The 19587-nt window shown below is 48.3% G+C and overlaps 1 protein-coding gene across 1 annotated transcript in view; it reads right to left on the minus strand.

Annotated features, from left to right (window-relative positions):
- Nucleotides 1–1215: 1215 nt before the first annotated feature.
- The window catches only part of Ptprm (protein tyrosine phosphatase receptor type M), a 681698-nt gene continuing 663326 nt past the window's right edge, over nucleotides 1216–19587 (minus strand). The window contains exons 33-35 of the mRNA XM_032901727.1: nucleotides 17883–18046; nucleotides 13756–13891; nucleotides 1216–2058 (exon numbers count right to left, since the gene is read on the minus strand). Of these exons, the coding sequence (XP_032757618.1) occupies nucleotides 2005–2058; nucleotides 13756–13891; nucleotides 17883–18046 (354 nt within the window). The 3' untranslated portion in view covers nucleotides 1216–2004. The remainder of the gene's footprint in view (nucleotides 2059–13755; nucleotides 13892–17882; nucleotides 18047–19587) is intronic.

Raw genomic sequence — 19587 nt, forward strand, 5'->3', positions numbered from 1 at the left:
GACAGTAGATGAGGTCCAGTCACTGAGAGGCAGGATTTGTAGACATTGGTATCAATCAAGGGTTGGCAGAATGCTCAGTTGGGCAAAGCAGGGGCCTTATGTGCTGATATCAACCTCTGTCCTCTTGTTAGGCACCCTGCACTCACTCCTCCTTGGTCACCAAGCTCCCCAGGTAGGCGCACCCTTCCCACTTGCTCCAGAGATGATGGCTCCACGTTCCTAGACCATTCTGATGCTACTGCTGTCCCCTGAGCTTTGAAGGACTTTTGAGCCTACTAAGTAGTGTTGTGCCTTTAGTTTTCCAAGGTGAGTCACCTCCCCTGTCAGATGGCATTCACGGGCCTCCCTAGGTGAGATTCAGTCCTCCCTAGATCATGTTGTGGAGAGGACCTACCTCCTCACAGGATGGCGCAGATGCAGATTATTATCCAACAGAGGCTGGCCCCCATCAGCGACTGGCAGTCGTTTAACACTGCTTGAAACAGTTTAAGTTTAGAGCTCCCACCCGCAGTACGCCTGCCTTGGGTTTGGGGTTAAAAGTATGGAGCACGATGTTTAACCACGCTGTTTCAACACACGGTGACCTTTCCTCCTGGTAGGATCCTTCCGTTTAGCAGTTTGTGCCGCCTTAATTAAACACAATGATCGGATAATCATGTAAAGGTTGTTCTCTAAGCACAGTTCAGGTTTAGATAAGGAATGAAAGATCGCCTGAGGTGAGACAGGAGGAAAGCTCCTGTTCTGCATTCCCACCCCAAGGTAAACACTGAAGCACAGGGCAGGCCACACCCACCCAGCCCCAGGGTTCGCAGCTCTACCTACACCAGGCAAACAGGCTGCTAGGATGTGAATACCCACTCCACAACTCACATGGATGGTACTCTGTCAGACACTCTGGGAGGCCTGAGCTTTTACAGGTGGCCTTGAGTGGGCTGTGGCCACCACTGTGGGCGTGGCTGTGGCCATCACTGTGGGCGTGGCTTCATTATAGACATCATCTCTTGCTCCATCGCTCCTGAGCACACTTACCCTTTCGTCTTCCTACCACCATGGCCTCAATATATGCAAGATGTAAGTTTCTTTATAAATGAACCAGCCTATCAGCTTGAAACCTGGACCAAGGCAAGGTTCCAGGTGCAAGCTCTCCTGACTGGAGGAGCCTGAGGGGTGTGGCTTCCACTGCCTTTTACTGGGTCACTAGCAATACAGCAAGACTGGTCAAGGGTCATAATTTATTGAGTTGAGAATTCACAAAACGGTAACATCATACAATCAGTCATTTCTTGGGCTTAGTAAAAATGATTGTCACCCACTGTGCGTCACAAAAAATTCTTTTAATGAATAAATAATTTGATGAAATCAAAAATATTTACAATATAAACAAATGGAAAAGCTTTGGATCTGTGACTGACCAGGTTACATTTTGGATGGAGGCCTCCCCAGCTTTTCTATTAGAACCCATATAAATCCGCTAGAAACAACAACTCATACAATGTGTCTCTGTTCATTACATCTTTATCTGTTAGTCTTTGAAAGCTATATAATCTTATATTATGCAACATGTTAAAATACAAATATTAACTAAAAGAATATATTATCATAATGCCAGGTAGCATTCTCCACAGAATGAAACATACACTCGGTTGTAACAATGACAAAGGGTCACAGCCACAAAAGAAAAAAAAAATACCCCAAAGGTACAAATTCCTTCATAAGAATATAGTTGTGCTCTTTGATTGGCCACGTATCTATGCTCCTCCTCTAACAGGGCCAGTGGCGAGGAGTCCAGCCTCTGGAACTGTCTGCTGGGTTTTGATCACGCAGCTGCATTACAGGGAACTGGGCAGTGCAAGCAGTTTTAGAAACACTTTCTCGGGCTCTTAAAAAGAGCCAATTATGCAAAGCGAAAGAAGCATACTGACAATTCTTCTTATCGGCACGGACACTGTAGAACTCCTTGACTTTGTGGTAGGAAGGGATTCCTCTGCAGAGCTGCCCATGCTGTCAGCCAGCATTCAGGTACTCCAGGGCCACCTCATAGCAGAACTTGTACTGATCCTGGAAGGGAAGGCGAGAATGTCAGCGTGCACCAGACTCTGCCTCTGTCAGAGCAATTACAGTAGGTGAGGGTTCTTAATTGCAACACAAACAGATACAGCTGCGAACTAGGACGAGTCAGAAAGTAACAGCTTTGTGCCACAGTGTATCCATTGTTGATGCTCCCCTGCAAAGCTTGGAGAATTGTGTTGTTTGTGTGAGTTAGTGTTCTGGGAGGTCCTGTGCAGCTGAAAGATGCTTGGGTTCTGCATGCCATTTAGTATCGGAGAAAGAACTGCAGCTGTATGGAGCAGGTAAGGGTTTTGTTGTTCCAGAAACAACAGCGTACATTAACTATTCGTAAGGCATTTCTAGTCTCTATTATATGTCATTTAACACACACACACACACACACAGCATCTGGAAGCAGACGTGGAATGAACACGTGTCATGGATAACAAGAGGTGATGGTATGATGCTGATCCTGTGTGCTTTCCATGGGTGTAGAGAATGATCTGAGCTTTGTGTGGGAAGATCAAGAGGTAGACAGAGAGACCAGGAAAGCAGGCCAAAATGCCCGCATGCCTGGCTCCTACCAGACTTGTAGATAAGGCCCCTCTTCTGGACCTGCTTTCCCTTGAACTTGTAGTCAGCAGGGTTTCCTCAATGCCGTGAGAACTGAGTAGGGTCCTCTTAACTATCATACACCTTAATGTGGTCCCTGAGTTTTGAGAAGTTTGTGGTGGTGGTGGGGGAATGGGACAGGTAACCTGGTGTTGGCACATGAGAAGGAATGGTCCCCAACATGGGTTGTAGGTTCACTGGAGATGAGGACAGGTATCCTTGGGGAGAGTGGCCTATTATAATGCCCCACACAGGCTCACGTTCTGAATTCTTGGTCTCTGACTGGTATTATGACTCGGGGAGGTTCCGGATGCTTGGGGAGGAAGGGCCTAGATGGAAGAGGTTGCTCACGGGCAATGGGTCCTTGTGGGAGGTGTTATGACTGCCTGCTTCACATCATGGTCTCTGCTTCACGAAACAGCCCCTGTCACATACTCTGCTAAGTCCTCTCTGCTGTGGTGAACTGAAAAAATCTTCCCGTTCTCAAGTTACATCTGTAATCCGGGGGCTGGAGAAGTCTGGGAGCTAAGGGACTTTCACTCTTGGTGTTGTCTGCACAGTTTCAGCTCCTGCTGCTGTCCTGCCACTGGGCTTAGTAGCACCCTCCACTTCAGATGATAAAGATGTATGGTCACTTAGAATGGGAGTAAAACAGGAATTCTGGGTAAAGGCAAAAGGAGAATGAGAGACATATGGTAATATTTGAGATCTTCTCAGAGGCACACATCATCAGTTCTTGAACAGTTCTAGTGAATTTTCAAAACAAAACTGGGGGCCTACAGACCTACAGTGAGAGCCTGTCAGGAGCTGCCATCCTAAAGTCCTTCCCTATGTCTGCTGACTGCAGCTTGCTGGCTAGACCTTGGAATCTCATTTCCCATCCTTGAACTTTCAGGTATGTGCTTAGTTTCTGATGAGATGAGGATCCTGGGTAATGTGAGAAAAGCCCATGCATGCTGTCTTCATCTTAATGATGTACGGACCCAAGTCCATCTGCATTTATGGTTATAGCTGGACGATAAAGATGTCGTCCGCCTACCGTCCTGTTCATTTTCTTCCCCTCGGCGTCTTTGTTTCCTTCGTCTCCCTGTTGGCCCAGAACATGGCATGTACCTGATACTGAACTAATAACCCCTTCCTTTCTGAGAGCTGCGGTCAGAGGCTGTGCCCTGTGCCGGCCTCTTCAGGCTGCTCTCCCTTGTTCTCCTTTGGGATCTGATACACGCACACACACACACACACACACACACACACACACACACACACACACACACACACGCACACACACACTGTATGGGTGACATCCGATTCCCTTACAGTTCTCTTTTGTATACCTATTCTGCTGGGATTCCTTGCTCTCATGATGGTAGTTATTCTTTTCTTCCACATCTGGATGCAGAGCTCCACTGAGCATCTTTCCAAGGACAGCATGGTGGCCACGAACCCCTCAGTCTGACATTTTTTGGAGCCCTTTATTGCTTTCACAAATGGTAGCCTTGCTGGGGACAGCGTTCTCGACTGGTGGCTCTTCTCTCTGAAGTCCGGGGAGAGTCCTTTTAGCTTTTACACTTAGTTTGTGCAGGGTTCTGCGGTGTGGTACGGCACCCGGGTGAGGGAATAACAAGTGGAGGACGTCAGTTCTCTCTTTCCACCCCGAGGGCTCTGGGGACGGAGGGTGTCGGCTGTGGCTGTTGGATTTTCTTTCCAAGCCTTGGAATATGTCATTCCATTTCATGGCCAGTGGGGTTTCTGATGAGGAAAAATATGCTGCTTGTCCAGTGAGGCCATCCTTAAACGTGAGTGGGTAGGTTCTCTTACATATTTTAAAAGTTTTTGTTTTGTACTTTTTTATTGAATATTTTATGTATTTACATGTCAAATGTTATCCCCTTTTCTAGTTTCCCCTCCCCGACCCCCTCTCCTCCTGCTTCTATGAGGATGCTCCTCTTCCCACCCACCCACTCCCACCTCACCACCCTGGCATTTCCTTACACCGGGGAAACAAGCCTTCATGGAACCAAGGGCCTCTCCTCCTATTGATGCCAGACGATGCCATCCTCTGCTACATAGGCGGCTGGAGCCATGGGCCCCTCCGTGTGTACTCTTTGGTTGGTGGTTTAATCCCTGGGAGCTCTGGGGGTCTGGTTAGTTGATATTGTTGTTCTTCCTATGGGGTTGCAAACCCCTTCAGCTCCTTCAGTCCTTTCTTTAACTCCTCCATTGGGGTCCCCTCTTCAGTCCTTAGAAGGAATAACAAAATACTAACGGGAGGAAATACAGGAACCAAGGGTGGAGCAGAGACCGAAGGAGAGGCCGTCCAGAGCCTGCCCCACCTGGGCATCCAGCCCATAGGCAGCCACCAAACCCAGTCACTACTGCTGATGCCAAGAAGTGCTTGCTGACAGGAGCCAGATATTGGTGTCCCCTGAGAGGCTCTGCCAGAGCCCTAGTGTTTTCTACTTTTGACATTTTCCAGCCATCTTCTATGGTAAAGGCCTTTTCTGGTCTTGTCCATTTAAAAGTGCCTAAGCCTCTTCTCTGTGGATGTCTGTATCTTTCTTAAGATTAGGGAAGTTTTTGTCATTTCATAGGATAGAGGCTTTTTTTTTTTTTAGAGCATCCCACCCCCATGCTTTCTGAACATGGACACTGCCAATTAATGGTGTCTCATAGGCCTTCCATGTTTTCGTTCCTGTTTTCTCTAGATTCCGTCCTTGTGTGATGGGCATATTTCAAAAGATGACGTGCCCCTGTAAGGTCAGCATCAGGAAGTGAAGCTGGCATGGGTGTCAAGCGTTCAAAGGTAGCCTGGCTTGCATCGTGAAAACCTGTCTCTAGAAAAGAGAAGGACTCCTTCTCGAGGCCACACAGTCCTTCCTCCCTTCTAGGCTGATGCTGACACTTCAGTGATAGATTCGAGCTCTTCTGGGGGATTTCTGCATAGCTCTCTTTCAAACGCTCTCTCCTCTGAATTTCTCATTCACAGCCTGAGTACCTTACTGAATTATCTAGATCTTCTCGGGTCTCACTGAAGCCATTAGTCCTTCATTTCCAACATCAGACATTTGTCCACTTAGACTTCATTGGTGGCCATTATTGGACAGTGACCCTCTCTGGGAGACACCTGTCAACATTTCCTGTGTTCCTGTGTTGAGAAACACTCAGGTCTCTCTACCACTCTAGTCTTGCCGGGATGCTCTCCAGGAGTGTCTTGGGGTATCAGTTTATGTGTGCTGCTTGCCGCATGCTGTGAAGCGGGCCCTATCTCTGCAGGAGCACCTCAGTACAGGAAGCTGCCATAGCGTGTCTCCGGCTGGGATGAGAGACTCACGGTCTGGTGGACGTTAAGAGCAGAGAAACTGTACTAGTGTAAGTAGGTGTGGTGCAGACAGCAGAGGGTGTAATGCAGTCTGTGTAGCTACTACTGTAAGAACAGTAGCTCTGGGCCGGAGAGATGGCTCAGTGGTTGACTGCTCTTCCGGAAGTCCTGAGTTCAATTCCCAGCAGCCACGTGGTGGCTCACAACAGTCTATCATGGGATCTGCTGCTTTCCTCTGGTGTGTCTGAAGAGGGTGATAGTGCACTCACACACATAAGAAAAGAACAGTATCTCCAATCGATGGGGCTTGTTTCCTCTGGACTGTAGTGACATAGCACCAGCAGTTGCTTCTGGGATTGGCAGCCCCAGTGGTATAAGAGACCCAAGGCCCTGTCCTCCAGTGTCAGTGGCACCAGTTACGGTGGGGGCAGTAATGTAATGGGACCTGTGCAGCCCTCTGTGTTGCTTGCCCAGTCCTGACAGCAGCGTGGCATGTGGGGGTGGATGGGAAGTGTCTCTCCAGGAGTCTGTCCTCTCTTTAACCACCTGCCTTTTCTCTTTGTGGTTGCTTTGTTCAAACTCTTGGATTAGAAACACTGTTACTTGCCCCTGGCCAAGTTCTGGGGTTCTGGTTTCACATTCTGTGATTGATTATTTTAGCGTCGGGTGCTTATATTTTCATAAGGTTTAAAAAAGACGTAATTTGGATTTTAGGCCCGTAAGAGGCGGCATTGTTCCACTGCAGCGGCTGACAAATTGGCCACCAAGTGCTCCAATCATCTCTCCTATTTTGAATCCTAGGGATGATTTTTTTTTATGGAAATGTAATCCCTCATTGCATAAAAATGATTCTTTTCAGATCTAACTGGGCAATCAGTTTTGGTGACTACTGTAAACATCCTTTCAACATATTCAAAGGCGGTTAGTAGGTGCTTGTGGCTGCTGCCTTGGGTCAGGACAGAAGGTGGAGGATTTAAGGTTTCTCTGCGGTGTTGGGGATTTAGCTCAGTGGTAGAGCGCTTGCCTAGGGGAAGCATAAGGCCCTGTCTGGTCCCCAGCTCCAAAAAAAAAAAAAAAAAAAAAAAAAAAATTAAGGTTTCTCTGCTAATAATGCTCTATTGCCCGGAAGTCACCAGAGCTGCCCTGTCTCAGGCATGACTATAATTTTCAAAACGAGTTCCCCTTCTCCCAGCTCATCTGTCTGTGCAAGCTGCCAATCCTCACAGATTCTGTGATGACCAGTTTCTGAGTCGTAAAAGTAAGGGGAAGTCAAAGAAAGGTCTCAAATTGCTATGTCCCCTCCTCCAAGCGCCTGGGTAAATGCCTCAAATCTTCCTACATTGGAATCTGATTGCACTTGATCACCAGGTACGGCTCTGTCTTCTGTGGTTTCCTCCCTCAGCACCCTGCTTCTGAATGGTGTAATTAAGCCACATGAGCTATCCCTGTGCTTCAGGAAAAAAAAAAATATGCCTTGGTCCTAGGTTCTCCCAGCCCAGACTGTAGCTGCTGGCTGCAGACACGGAGCGCTCCGCCTGGAGCAGGGGCTTGGCAAGGTCCTATTCCCATCAGAACCACTTGCAATTCATCTCTAGACTCTGATGTTGACTGGCTCTGGCCCTGTGATGAGGGAGAAGGTGACTTCTGAAATGGAACCGAAGCCGAGGTCATTCTTTAAAAGTCCTGGCAGGCGGCTGGCTGAGTGCGAGAGTCACGAGGCCCGGGCTCCTGAGGGCCACTCTGAGGCATCCCTCGAAGGGCGGGCACTCACTCTGCCTTTGTCAGTTCACATTGCCTGTGCTGAAGGGGCTGAGGGGGGCCCCAGTCAGTCTGGGCACTTCAAACACCTCCTGTCAACTGCTCAAGATTCAAAGGGAATAGTCTGCCCGATTTACCTGATGACAGCTTCCCTCCCGGAGGTGCCTGTTTGAAACGCAGACACGAAGCTCAAGTGGACCCCGCCTGCAAATATCTGTGGGTGGATGGTGATGGTTGGTTCCCAGTAGGTCACGTTGGTGACCTCTGCCAGGGAGACTAGCACTGGTGGCTACACAGGGCGCCACCTTGTCTTTGAGACAAAATGGCTAAGTATCTCGATGAACTTTGGAATGGGCAAGTCCACAGTGATCACTGAGGGTCACTGCGACCTGAGCTGGGGTTTGAAGCAAGGCAGCTCCTGGTACTTAACCTGAGATGCCTGATGGGTTCTTCTTTCCTGCCTGTTAACTGGAAGGCTCGCTGTTGTATAGGATGGGTCCTGCCCAGCCAGACTCCTACATTTAAGTAGCTGTAATTGTGACACGGCTCAGTGGTTTTCGATATTTACAGAATTGAGCGTGAACATGAGGTAAATCCTAGCATTTCTCCACCCAATAGAGAAACCCTGTGCCAGTCAGCGACCATTCCCTCTCCCTTCCAACCCTTCACAAGCGATGTGTTACTTCCTGTCTGCATGATGTCACCAGGTCAGAACTTTTCGTATCATGGGATGATACAATATAGGGCATTTTTTTCCCTGACAGGTTTATTGTTCTTCTGTCCCATTTTACAGAGGAGAGGGATGTGAGGGGTAATGAGACAGCACCTGATATGTGCTCTAGTTAGCAGTTGGTGACCAACATTAAGCAAATGGTTGGGCGCAAGGTGTAAGGTTTGGAGGGTGGGTTGTCATGGTGCAGTTGCGATGACTAAGCTTGCAAGTTCCTAGGCTTCTTACGGAAACCCTGAGAAGGGCCAGGGAACCTCTATTTGGGTGGGGATTGTCAGGTTCAGAAGGAATCCCAGACATAGGGCTGACTGTGGTGCCTATTAGCATACCAAGGCTGCTGCTGACCCCTGGGATGGCGATTCTCAGCACGTGGGCCATGACCGCTTTGGTCCTGGCCCTTTCACAGGGGTTACCCAAGACATCAGAGAACATCAGAGATGTGTGCATTATGACTCAATAACGGTAGCAAAATTACAGTTCTGAACTAGCAACAAATGAGACTTTGTGGGCGGGGGTCGCTGCAGCACGAGGAACTGTATTAAAGGGTCACGGAATTAGGGAGGTTGAGAACCACCGTGTTACAGAGTCTGGTGCTGGCTCTTCTTACCCCACCTGCCCCCCATCTTTAACTTCTCCAGTCCATGGGCTTCCCTTCCTCCAGCTCCTGATTCCTATATGACCCTGTCAGTGTGGCCATGTGTCCTCCTGCCTCTCTCTTATGGTCCCCTCTCTCCCTCCAGATGCCTCTGGCTGTACCCCCCCTCATGCCTACAATAAAATATACTATATCTCCTCAGCTATACTGTAGGGGTGGTCATGTCCCCATTTTGTACCTGGACCTGGCCAATCTTCCCTCGATTTCACACAGGAGGACGCCCCAGCTGACATGTAGCTCAATACCAGAGCGCGTGTTTCCCTGGAAGACCAGCTTTGCCGTGGACAGGATATCGAGGGAATTACAAGTCCCCCCACCAACTTCTGGGCAAGGCACTGGGCAGATGGGAACCTTCTAGTGTTACCTTTATGTAGCACCATTCTCAGAGGCTGTTGATTGAGACAGAGCCCAGCAAGGAGAGCAAGGCTGAGGGGCTGCTGGGGGCTGCTGGGGGCTGCCGGGACCCGCCACTGAGACAACCTGACGGTTTTCCTGCAATGGCTTTAAGGCCGTTGCCTCAGAATCTAACGAGGCAGAGTTTTCCTTGTTCGTTTTGGGGACCCCGAATGTAGGGATAGTGACGAGACTGCATAAACTCAGGTTAACTTAGAAGCCAGGCTAACATGGGGTCAGAAAAAAGTACAGCCGTCACTTCTGGGTAGAAAGGAGTTCTAACCTCATAGGTTATTATATTCATTAGGTGTGTGTATTAGTATTTTTATTAGGTGTGTGTATTAGTATTTTTATTAGGTGCACGCGTGTGCACTCACTTACTCCTTAAGGGCAGGGTCTGTCTCTCCCTGGAGCACAAGTTTTTTGGCTAGTCTGGAATCTAGGAGGGCCCAGTGGTTCTCCTGCATTTTCCGCAGACAGTGCAGAAACTAGGGGCACCTGTGAGGCCATTGCCTGTCTTATGGATGCTGTGACTTGAACTCAGGACTTCATGCTTGTGCACTAAGTGCTCTCAACCACTGAGCCATCACTGAGGTCCCTGTGTTCTAAATTAATTTTCCTCCTAGCAATCTTGTCTTTTCCCTAGGCCCCCAAACCAGGAATGTGAGGCAACAGAGCCCCCAGGGCAGTCTAGGTAAACCCGAGAATGCCGGGTTTCAAAATGAGGGCATAGACTTTCAAAGTCTGGAGCTATTCCGAGCCATCAGAGCCATGTAGTGAAAAGGAAAGAGACAGGAAGAATCCCTGTGTATCCTTCCCGTGAGGGGAGGGTACAGTTGCAGTATTTGGGGGTTCCAGATGGAGGGGGACCATTGTGGGTATCCTCCTACCTATGATCTGTATGAAGAGATCCAGTGGGGCCCAGGCATCAATGCCCACTCGGTTCACCCTGCTTCCTGGCTGGCTGCTTCCTGCTCTGAAGCTAGGAGATGCTCATTCTAAAAATATGTAGCCCACATACTTGGTTCTCTTCTTAATGACTCAACGTCTTTTTCCCACTTGGATCTCAGATAGCCTGCTACTCATTGGATAGTCAATATCACAGTTCATTGCCCTGACCTGAGCTAATTAATTCCTTCGGCCAACATTTTAGGAATTCTAAAATAGAGAGAGATTGTGCTTCATGGACGAGAAACAAACCCAACTCAAGAGCTCCCACACTGCTCCAGAAGCTTCAATCCAGATGGAGAGAGCGCCGTGACATTTTTCCTCTGGTCACCGGCTATTATCTATTATCTTGCTAACAGTCGCTGTGACAGACGGGCAGATGGCTTTCTTTGGAAATCTTGAAACTTCCTTCATTTTTTTTTTTTTCTGTTGACCTTCTTAAAAGATTGGCGCTGACCTTCAGCGTTCTGGGCTCCCGGAGACCCTGCATTCTTGACTAGAATTATCCACAACTGTACAGGATGTGGTGTGGAAGGAATGACTACCCAAGTTGTTCCACAAGTAAGGAACCACGGTTGGCGACAATGAATTAAACTATTTCCAAACAGCCATCAGAAGGGATTTGGACGGTTCCCGACACAGACACACAGATACACACACACACATACACACACACACACACACACACACACACACACACACACACACACACAGAAAAGAATGCCCGAGGGGACAGATATGCCTTGTCCACCTGCATTTTGAAATGTCACACTAACACCTTATAAAGATGATGAATTACTATAAGTCAGTGGAAAAAAAAAAAAAAAGATGCTCCTTTGGTGGGAGGGAATTACCTATAACCACGCAAACGCCACCTTCGTTATAGAGCAGTTGTCTGTAGCACAGGCTCACTCTGGTCTGAGTCTCCATAAATCTCATTAAGAATCACCCTGGCCAGTAGTCTGAACCACTGATTTGAAAAGAACTCCTCATTGTTTCTGACCGTAAAAGCTCCAGAGTGGTGAACGCCTCAGCAGGGCTGTTACGGGAGAGGCCTGGAAGGGTGTTCTTCTAATGTGCTACTCAGGCTCAGTGAGGGAACTGACAGATTTCTATCCAGAGTAGTTTGCCCAAGTACTAACCAAAGTCCGAAGGCTTCATCTACCCCTGTCTCGCATCGGCGATCTTCTTCCCTGGTCTCAACTCAGGCTGCCGCTGGCCGGGACTGCTCTGTTCAGCCCAGAAGGGTGAGGACTCCGCCTCTTATGTGACAGTTTTTAGTTTGTTCTAAGTAAGTCTGCATGCACACACAGACACACACACACAGACACACACACACAGACACACAGACACACAGACACACACACACACACACGCATGTGCGCACACGCATGCACACACCTACCTTACAGCCATGAAGCCTCTTACCATTTGTAGTGTGCTAGAAACCAGGCTTGGCACACGTTAAATGTCACATTAACGGGGCTGTTAGTCTCCCTCTCCGGCCCTTAGATCTGACCACGTCCCAAGGGACACGAAGGCATCATTATGCCCAGTGTCCACCTACACAACAATGATGCTTCTCTGGTTTGTGATGCCCCAAACACATTCACAGGTATTTTCATGTTGCTGGGTCTCAAAAAGCTACCACTACTGCTGGCTTATGAAGGTAAAACCCAATGACACCGACGCTGCAAAGCTCACGTGTCTGAGGTCATACAGTTCGTGTTATGGGTTTCTGTGGGTTTCCTACAGGGCGGGAGAGAAGGGGCAGACATCTGGGGAAACAGGGCTCTTCCTTGGCAGAGCTGATGTAATGGCCCATAGGTCTGAGGGCATGCACCCAGCCACGGAGCCCTTCTGCCAGAGTCCCTGCATAGCACATGCTTCTTAGATATGGAACGGGAGCACAAGACAGTGTCTAGGGAGAGGAACCTGTCCTGAGTGGGACTTAGCGATGCCTCCAGGAGCTGGTGGTCAGGGGCCACGGCTCTTCCCTAGCCCCGGGTACTGCTGCAGTGACGTCTCCCACCACACAAACATCTTGGTCTCCTCTATCACACTGAGCGCAACTCTTGGCCCCTTTTTACCTTTTGGATTTTAACTGTAGTCAGTTCACAGAACTGTGGGCCTCAGAACACGGGTGTACCTTGCTAAGCACACAATGTCTCTTCCTCTCTCTCCCCTGTTTCAAGTCACTGTCCAGACCCTGCACTGGTGTCCAGCAACCCCCAGCTCTCCAATCACAGAGACGCACAGAACCCAGGAGCAAAGCTGCTTCTGCAAAGCTTGAGTCACCATGGAGGGCAATGTTAACAGCTCCACGTAGGAAAAAAAAGGGGGGGGGATTTTGTGAAATACTCTAAGAAAATAATTGCACCTAGTTCTTTGTTTCTCAACTCCTTCAATGCTTTTCTCAGATGTGGCCACCATAATTAAATGCAATATTCCGTATGTCAAACTGAAATCCACAGCTTTGATAAATATTAGACGATTAAGCTATTTATAAAATCTATAATTTGAAAATCTGGCATTTCTCATGCTATGATTATTTCTTCCTCACTAAGACTAAGTGCTTAGCCACGTGGAAGGCTCTGCCAGGAAGGGAAATTAGCAAGAATGTTCACTTGTAAGTCTCAACTATTTCTACATTTCAACCAAGCTGTGGTAGTCTCCCCTGAAAACAAGGGAGGGAAGGAGGAAAGGAGAAAAGAAAAAATGAACCAAACACTGTGCTGTGCTTGGAAATGAGTCTCTGGTGGGGTTGGTCTGGTGCTGCTATGCATCCAAGTTCTGCACCCCTGGATCTGGTTGCCCCAGATGAGTAAATTCTCATGCATACCAGCTTTTGCTGTGCAAACCTTGCTCCTCAAGTGACTTGGTCAATAAAAGGTTAAAGCCTGTGATTGGGCAGTAGAGAGAGGTAGGTGGGTCTTCCTAGGAGGGAGAAAAGAACTCTGGGAAGAAGAAGGAAGGCGGCCTCTTATCTGGAGACTCTGGAGATAGCTGTTACTGTGGGCCTAGGAGGTATTGCTACCCGTGTGGCTGGATGGGGCTAGGTGGTCTTACCTTTGAAATATGAAAATGTCTGTGTGATTAATCGGGGAGCTAGATGACCAAGGAATAACTGATGCCATATTAATTTCCAGCACTAATTAATATGTGCAGAATATTAATAATCAGGTTTACAAGTCTCCTCTCTGAGTAAGCAGCTCCAGTGTGGAAGCTGGAGAGGAATCTGGTGCCAACTCTAAGACACCCTATTTGTCAGGGCAGAGGGGCGCATCCTACCAGGAGGTCCACCATGTTTGGCTTGTTGTTCCTCAATGTTTTGACGGCGTGGAAGACATCCACGGTTCTCTGGTGTCGCAGCATCTCACAGACAATGCTGATGGCACAGAATGTACCACTGCGGCCTCCTCCGTTCCTGTCACAGAAGAAATGAGACAGTTGACAATGTTTGGCGTCGCACTGCATCTCACACATAACCTGAAGCCCGGAGAAAGGTCGAAACGAGGGTGCACGTGGCCATGGTACTTTACTGACTTTTTATACAAAGGGCCCAGTGTGGGAAAATTTAAATGAGTAGACACCTCATCTGAAATCTGCCAGGAAAATTAATAACAAGGGGTAGGGGAGGTTATGTGCAAACGCCTGGCCTTTGAAGAAGGTATAAGAATTTCTCTTAAGTTCAAATATGTGCAGATATAGCACACAGTTCTCTTGTCCAACCTGAAGTGTGCATTTTATATAACCACCACATACCGTCGAACTCAGGAAGGACAGTGTGGCCACACACACAGGCCTCCGTCAAATGTTACCAGTTTCTGTATTAAGGTCTCTTTTCTGATCTTGTATTCAGTTGTTTCTCACATCTCTTTGACCTTCTCCAGTCTGTGACAGGTCACTTGTCTGTCACCTTCCCCTTGTCGTTCTTCACATGGCTACGTCTGACGAGATCTGGCTGGCTGCTTTGTAGAATACAAAACTCAGAATGTGGAAAGGTTTAGAAGAGACCTGTCATGTGTGCTGGCCGCCGTTTGAAAAGGTCCCTGCCAAGTCCCACTGTGCACTGTAAGGGTTCCTTTGATACTTTTTGGTCACCGGAGATTAGGGATTGGACTTGGGGAAGAGATCCAGAGCAGGAGTCTTACAGCTTCTGTGCGATTCATGTGTTGATGTCTCTTGGTCCCAGGATGTTCATCTTGCCCACAGGATGGTGTTGGCGAGGGTTTTCACTGTCACGTTATTGTCCTTCTCTTTGTAGTTAACATGCATCTTGGGGTAAGGTACCTTGGGACTGTGCAAATGTACTGATTCTCTCCAGTCACCCCTGATGTTCACACCCAGTGGTGGGTCTTGCTTTCAGTCATAAATTACGACTGTGTTATTTATTTAATGTTGGCTTTATATTTTCTTCCCATGTTCAACATTCTACCATAAGAAATAGCCCTCTCTCCTGCCATTTGAAAACGTACTTGTTTTTATTATTTATACCAACCTTGGCAGGTTGGTCTAAGATAGAATGGTAAATAAAAGCTGACAATTGTATAACGTGTGCATATGGCCGTATCCACTCTTTCCTCAGTTTCAGAATGAGGACATAGTCTCATTTTAAAGACAGCAAGAGATTTATAAGGAAGATTTATAAGGAATTTATATATGCATACCCTTCCCTCAGTATCTGGCCCAAGGAACCACTCTGTCTACAAAGCTCTCGGGCGGGTGTACTCTGCCCTCACCAATAGGTGGCGCTGCACCATGCAGAATACCTCACAGAGGACTTAACACAGCATCCAAAACGCACGTGTGTGTGTGTGTGTGTGTGTGTGTGTGTGTGTGTGTATGTATGAATATATCCTTCTGACCAATACTGGAAGATACCAGTTTAAACTTTCTTGTAGTTTTGAGAAAAAAAGAGAGGAAAAGAAAGGGAAGGAAGCCAGCGAAGCAAAGCAAGGTTTCTCTGTAGGTTTGAGTATCACACCCAACGTTAATACTGAGAGAGCAGCTCCGTGGGAATTATGGGAACTTGAGCTTGATGGGGTGGTGCCCCCAGGGGAGATAAGAAGGGATGTCAGGTAGGCAGGAGAGGAAGGACAGATAGATGCCTGTCACTCTCCGTGACAGCCAAAGGGCCCGGGCTTAGAGACACCACACAGAACGTGATGTGACTGCTTAGCCTGAGGGTCATGGCTGCCCTTCGGAAGAACGTTGCCTACAAGGCGCAGTGATATAACAGGCCTTCGAATGTTTGTTTCTCACCCCTCCCCCTTCATCTGTCCCCACCCGAGACCTGTCTCGAGGGTTCCAGGACTGGCTCCTGTTAGAAAGCTAGTCCAGGTTTCAAGATAAGTCACGCTTGCAGATATGATGCAGGCTCTCCGGATGCAGAAGGGCTATCTGAAAACAGCTTTTAATATTAAGATTATGAACAACTGGTCTGGGGCTGCAGCTTGCCCGTAGAGTGCTTGTCTAGCATCTTCAAGGCTCCGGGCTCCATCTCCAGGAGCATGAGACAAAACAAAGACAAACCCCTGCAAACGAAAGTCTGCCGGATCTAATGCCAGTTAATTAGGTGTCAATCTCCCTGCTGGGGTTCTTTATTTCTTTGTACATTAGCTAGGAATTCATGTGCAGAGCACTCCGGCAGCAGCCCAGGCTCCTTCCGGTTACTCCCCACTAAGTGTGCTTCTCAGGGTGGGGCAGGCTGGAGCAGTGGCTGAAACCAGGTGCTTTTCTCTCTGGTTTCCTTTTGGTGGTTTTCCTTCCTTCATTCCAGGAAGCCATCTTGGTTCATGGAGCGCTCGATGTGCTCAACCCCGCACATCTATACGCAAGGCGCTTGCCTTGATTCACATGCTTACAAGATGATGCCTGTGGCATGCCGAGTGATGTTGCAGATTCTTGTTTTGCCATGGCAACGCTTATGGGGTGTTTCTGTTTGAACAGTGCCCATTCCTCTGATGGTGACGGTACCATCCTTCCTGTAGATTTGCATGCCCACGGCTTCCTGCCCCACCCAAGTCCAACTCTGTATTTCCTAAGAGGCCCGGAGAACATATAGTGTGTGCCTATCTGATTTCATATTGGCAAGCTACTAGAAGCTGGCTGCCTTGGCTGGGGGAAAAGAAGCCTGCTGCGATTTGATCCACTGAGTATGGCGGACCTTTGTTTTATCCCGACAAATAAGAAGGGGGGATGGAATAGACATTTTTGAAGGATTGAGCCCATGGATAGGAACGGAGCAGAGGCCATGGTGAGGGAAGGGCATACTGCTCCTATGCAAGACAGAATAGGGAGACTTAGATGGAGGCCGGGCATGTGTATGTTTCTAAGACTGTTTCCAAGGGAGTGAGAAGAATTCAGGGGTCCCATTGCCTGAGGTAAGGACAGGGAGCCAGGGGTAACTTGGTTCTTACCCACTTGCCAGGGAAACTTGGGGTGGTCTGGTCGGCAGAAAAGTTCATTGCCCTTCAATCTGGGAATGATCTTATTGTATGCTTCTAAGGATTTTCCTCAGAAAGGCAGCATTTGCTCATACTCTGCACTGGCCCAAACATCTAAGCACCTTCCCTGACTGCCACGCCCTTTAATTGCCTATTCCGTTAGGCCGGTTCCAGCTGGATGGTTAGCTGTACATCACTGCCAATGAGAACCTGCGGGTAAAATGCTCTGGGACGCAAGGCACTCTCTCCTCAGCGGCTCTAACATTGACAGCACTGGGACTCATGCCGGTGTTCTCAGTGCACAGATGCCTGGGTTCTGTGTGGAGACTGGGATTTAATTGGTTTCGGTATGGCCCATAGGCAATGCTTACTGAAGCTCCCAGTGACTGCCACTGCACAGGTCCCATTGGGAAGCATCTGGCTCTGGGGGCTTTTACATTGTAGTGCTTGTTACAACTGTTGCCCTAGATGTTGCCCTTAGAGGACACTGGTTCTGGGCTTGTCAACTTTCAGTCCCTGTAACAGAGCTGGTGTATAGCACACAGCTGTGGATTTCCCTCTCCATGACTGGCTGGCCCTGTAGCTTTTGGCCTGTGTAGAGGCAGCACACCATTGGGGCAGGCATGTGGCAAAGGAAGGATGCTTACCTCACGGCTAAGAAGACACAGAGTCCCAGAAGCTCAGAGTCCCAGATGCACCAACTTCAAAATATCGAACTAAACCAAACTCTGTGGGTTATCAACCACTTGGTCCCCTATATCTTGCTAGAGAAACAGACAACAGGCCAAGACACCCAAAGACACAACCTGTTCGTTGTATTTCTAGAAAGCCAACTTCTGGTTCAGTAAGGGATGCCCCTCTTGACCCAGGGCTACTTGTTTCTTCTGTAGGTACAGCAGGGGGAAGTTGAGCTGTGTGGGGTTGGGTGTGGGGCACGCCACCCGAGGTGAGAGCCCCTGGAATACTCACAAGCAGTGCACGACTGTGCGCCCTTCGCCGCCGTTGTATTCCTCCTGCCACTTGTCTACCTGCCGGATGAGCTTCAAGAAGGAGCGCTTGGACACGGGCGTGTCCCTATACATCGGCCAGCCCAAGAACTGGAACTGCTGAACCATCCGATGTCCATCCTGGGGCTGCAGAGGGCAAGGGACCAATCAGGGAGTGGAGGAAAAAAACCGCCTGACCTACCTTAATGGGTTGGGGGGGGGGGAGAATGACTCATCCCACGTGACATTCCCTGACTCCACCCACGTGATTTTCCTACCTGAGCAAGGCATTAGTTACTAAGGAGACTCAAACCAGCTCCTAACAAAGGGTGATTCTGCAGGCCTGGAGAGTTATGACTTTAATCTCTGGTGGTTATAAAGATTCAGGTGTTCTAAATGATAGGCCAGCGGTAAACAAGAGAAGAGCACAACACTTACATTTTGCCAAAGCCGAGAGAAAAATAACAGCAGGATTAACCATGCTGTGTATTGTGTGGAAAAATGTCTTTGCTTTAATTACAAGTAAATTAAAGGTAAGGGATAAATTATAACCTGGAAATGTTTGTGAGTTCAATGCAAAGTGGATTCTGCCCTGTTTTCTATATAATATGGCTTTGCTTAATGATGTGGCTTTTGTTGAGTGATTAATCTTTAATTAATCACTGAGTATAATTAAACAGGATTGTAGAAATTAAAAAAAAAACATATTGCTGGCTTCAGCTTGGGAAGGATCCTCTTGGCACAGGTAGGTCTCTCAGTTACTTTCCTTGTCAGCTCTATTTTCCTTCTCTGCCTCAGTCTCCCCTCTTTCCAGGTCTGTGCTGACAGAGGCCTTTGGGTTCAGATCTGGAGTTCCCAGTTTTTCTCTGGATCTCATTGGTAGATTCCAGCCAGTCACCCTTTAGAGCTCTTTCCTGAATGACGCCCTCAAATGCCAACCTCTTGGATCAGTAGTCATCCAAACCTGCTGTGTTCCAAATTGAGCTTCGTTTTCTTACTGCCACCCCCATCTGTTTCCCACAGGCCAAACAATCCTAACTAATGATGATCTCACCACTTCTTGGGATCCACATCTTGAGTCACCTTGACTGTCTGGGATCCTGCCACTCCATCTTGAGGATCTAGCTCTCTCTACTGCTTATATCTCCAATTGCCACCGCTCCTGACCTGCCACTGCTAACTCTCACCTGGGTCTTTCTCTTAGAGTCTGACCTCAAGGCAGGGGCCAGAGAGTCCATTTCCAGATGTGAATTGTTAGGTGGAGCCCTCTTCCTAGAAACCCCACACCAGCTCAGTGGATCTTCATTGGCTTTTCTAGCGGTGAAGGCCCTGCAGGTTCCTGTGCTCCAACCCTCAGAACCTTCTGCCTTAGCTCACTGGACTCCAGATACAACAGGTGCAGCCCCACCTAGAGCCCCTTGGTGGCTACCTCCTGTCTGAGAGCTGTCTTTCTAGAGAGCTCCTGGCCACTCCCTCTCTTCCTCAGTGTCTGCTCACACAAAGTGCCCATTGCAAATGAAGATGAGCGTTGCATAACCTAGCACCTTTTCCCTTTAAAATTCATCACTTGCAGGCACACCATAATATTCTGTTATAACTGTTATTCGTTGCCTTCTGATAGAGGTTCTTTGCTTTAGTCAAGACCCTTTCCTGTTGTAATTCTTTGTAAAATTCACTTTTTTCAACCC

Source organism: Rattus rattus, chromosome 4 (assembly GCF_011064425.1).
Source record: "Rattus rattus isolate New Zealand chromosome 4, Rrattus_CSIRO_v1, whole genome shotgun sequence".
NCBI classification, from domain to species: Eukaryota; Metazoa; Chordata; class Mammalia; order Rodentia; family Muridae; genus Rattus; species Rattus rattus.